Source organism: Galeopterus variegatus, unplaced genomic scaffold (assembly GCF_000696425.1).
Source record: "Galeopterus variegatus unplaced genomic scaffold, G_variegatus-3.0.2 Scaffold80, whole genome shotgun sequence".
Taxonomy (NCBI): Eukaryota; Metazoa; Chordata; class Mammalia; order Dermoptera; family Cynocephalidae; genus Galeopterus; species Galeopterus variegatus.
In genome coordinates this window covers 16460-17410 of record NW_007726191.1, presented here as the reverse complement: position 1 = coordinate 17410, position 951 = coordinate 16460, and the positions used below count along the sequence as shown (strand labels likewise).

The 951-nt window shown below is 68.3% G+C and overlaps 1 protein-coding gene across 1 annotated transcript in view; it reads left to right on the top strand.

Annotated features, from left to right (window-relative positions):
- The first annotated feature begins 892 nt into the window (after positions 1–892).
- The window catches only part of PTGES2 (prostaglandin E synthase 2), a 6413-nt gene continuing 6354 nt past the window's right edge, over positions 893–951 (top strand). Inside the window, exon 1 of the mRNA XM_008579599.1 lies at positions 893–927. Coding sequence (XP_008577821.1) covers positions 893–927 — 35 coding nt within the window. The remainder of the gene's footprint in view (positions 928–951) is intronic.

Below are 951 nucleotides of genomic sequence, written 5' to 3'. Positions count from 1 at the left end.
GTCAGGAGTCGCCTCCAACGTGGAGGGGGAAAGGCGGACCGGCAGGGGGCGCTGCTGAGCGGCTGGAGCCCGCAGGTCCCCGCCCACTCCTCGAGCCCCGCCCCACTCCGGCCGCTGGGCGGGGCCGTCCCGGGGCTGCCCGCGGAGGAGCCGGGAAGGTGGAGGCTCGGGCGGGCCATCGGCCAGGGCGAGCGAGGCGGGCAGCGGGCGGGGCAGCCCAGGACGCACACTCCGCCCGGTCCTGTCCCTGGGGACTTCCGGGCGTCCGGCCGGCTGCTCGGCTCGGGCGAAACCTGAGACACGTGGTTTCCGAGGCCCTCTTTGGGTTCAGGAAAATTTCATGGTTCTTGTCACAGCAGGAAGCATACGGCGGTGCGGGAGGGCAGGCTGAGCCCGTGTCGCTGCAGCCCACCAACTGGGGACCGCGTCGGGCGTGTTCCGCGGTCTTCGTCGACCCGAAATCGTGGCCCTTTCCCGACACTCGGAAGGTCTCAATTTCTTTCAAATTGTTGCATGAAGTAGAAATGACAAATCACGTATTCCAGACGGCCACACGACTCAGAGGCCACGCGGCGAGTTGAGTGGCCGAGCGGGGGTAGCACGCGGGTGTTCTCTGCACTCGGCCGGGTCACAGCGCGACCCCTTACACATGGACGTCGAGAAGCTCCAAACATGAACATGGACGTTGGCTGACTTCCAAACATCCCCGGTTGTGTTTCTGAGGCTCTGGCGGATGTTTCAGATCCGGGCGCCTAGAGGGTTGCCGGTCCCCGCTCGGCGTCACTGTCACCCTAGGCAACCCGTGGGCGCCCGCGACCAGGCCCTTTAAGAGGCGACCGAGCCTCGGCCGTCTTGGTTTCGCGCGCCCGCCCGCGGCGCCGGCGGAGCGACCATGGCCCTGGCGGCGCGGGTGCTGGGGCCCGGCCGGTGCGCCCTGACCTGCAGGCTGGG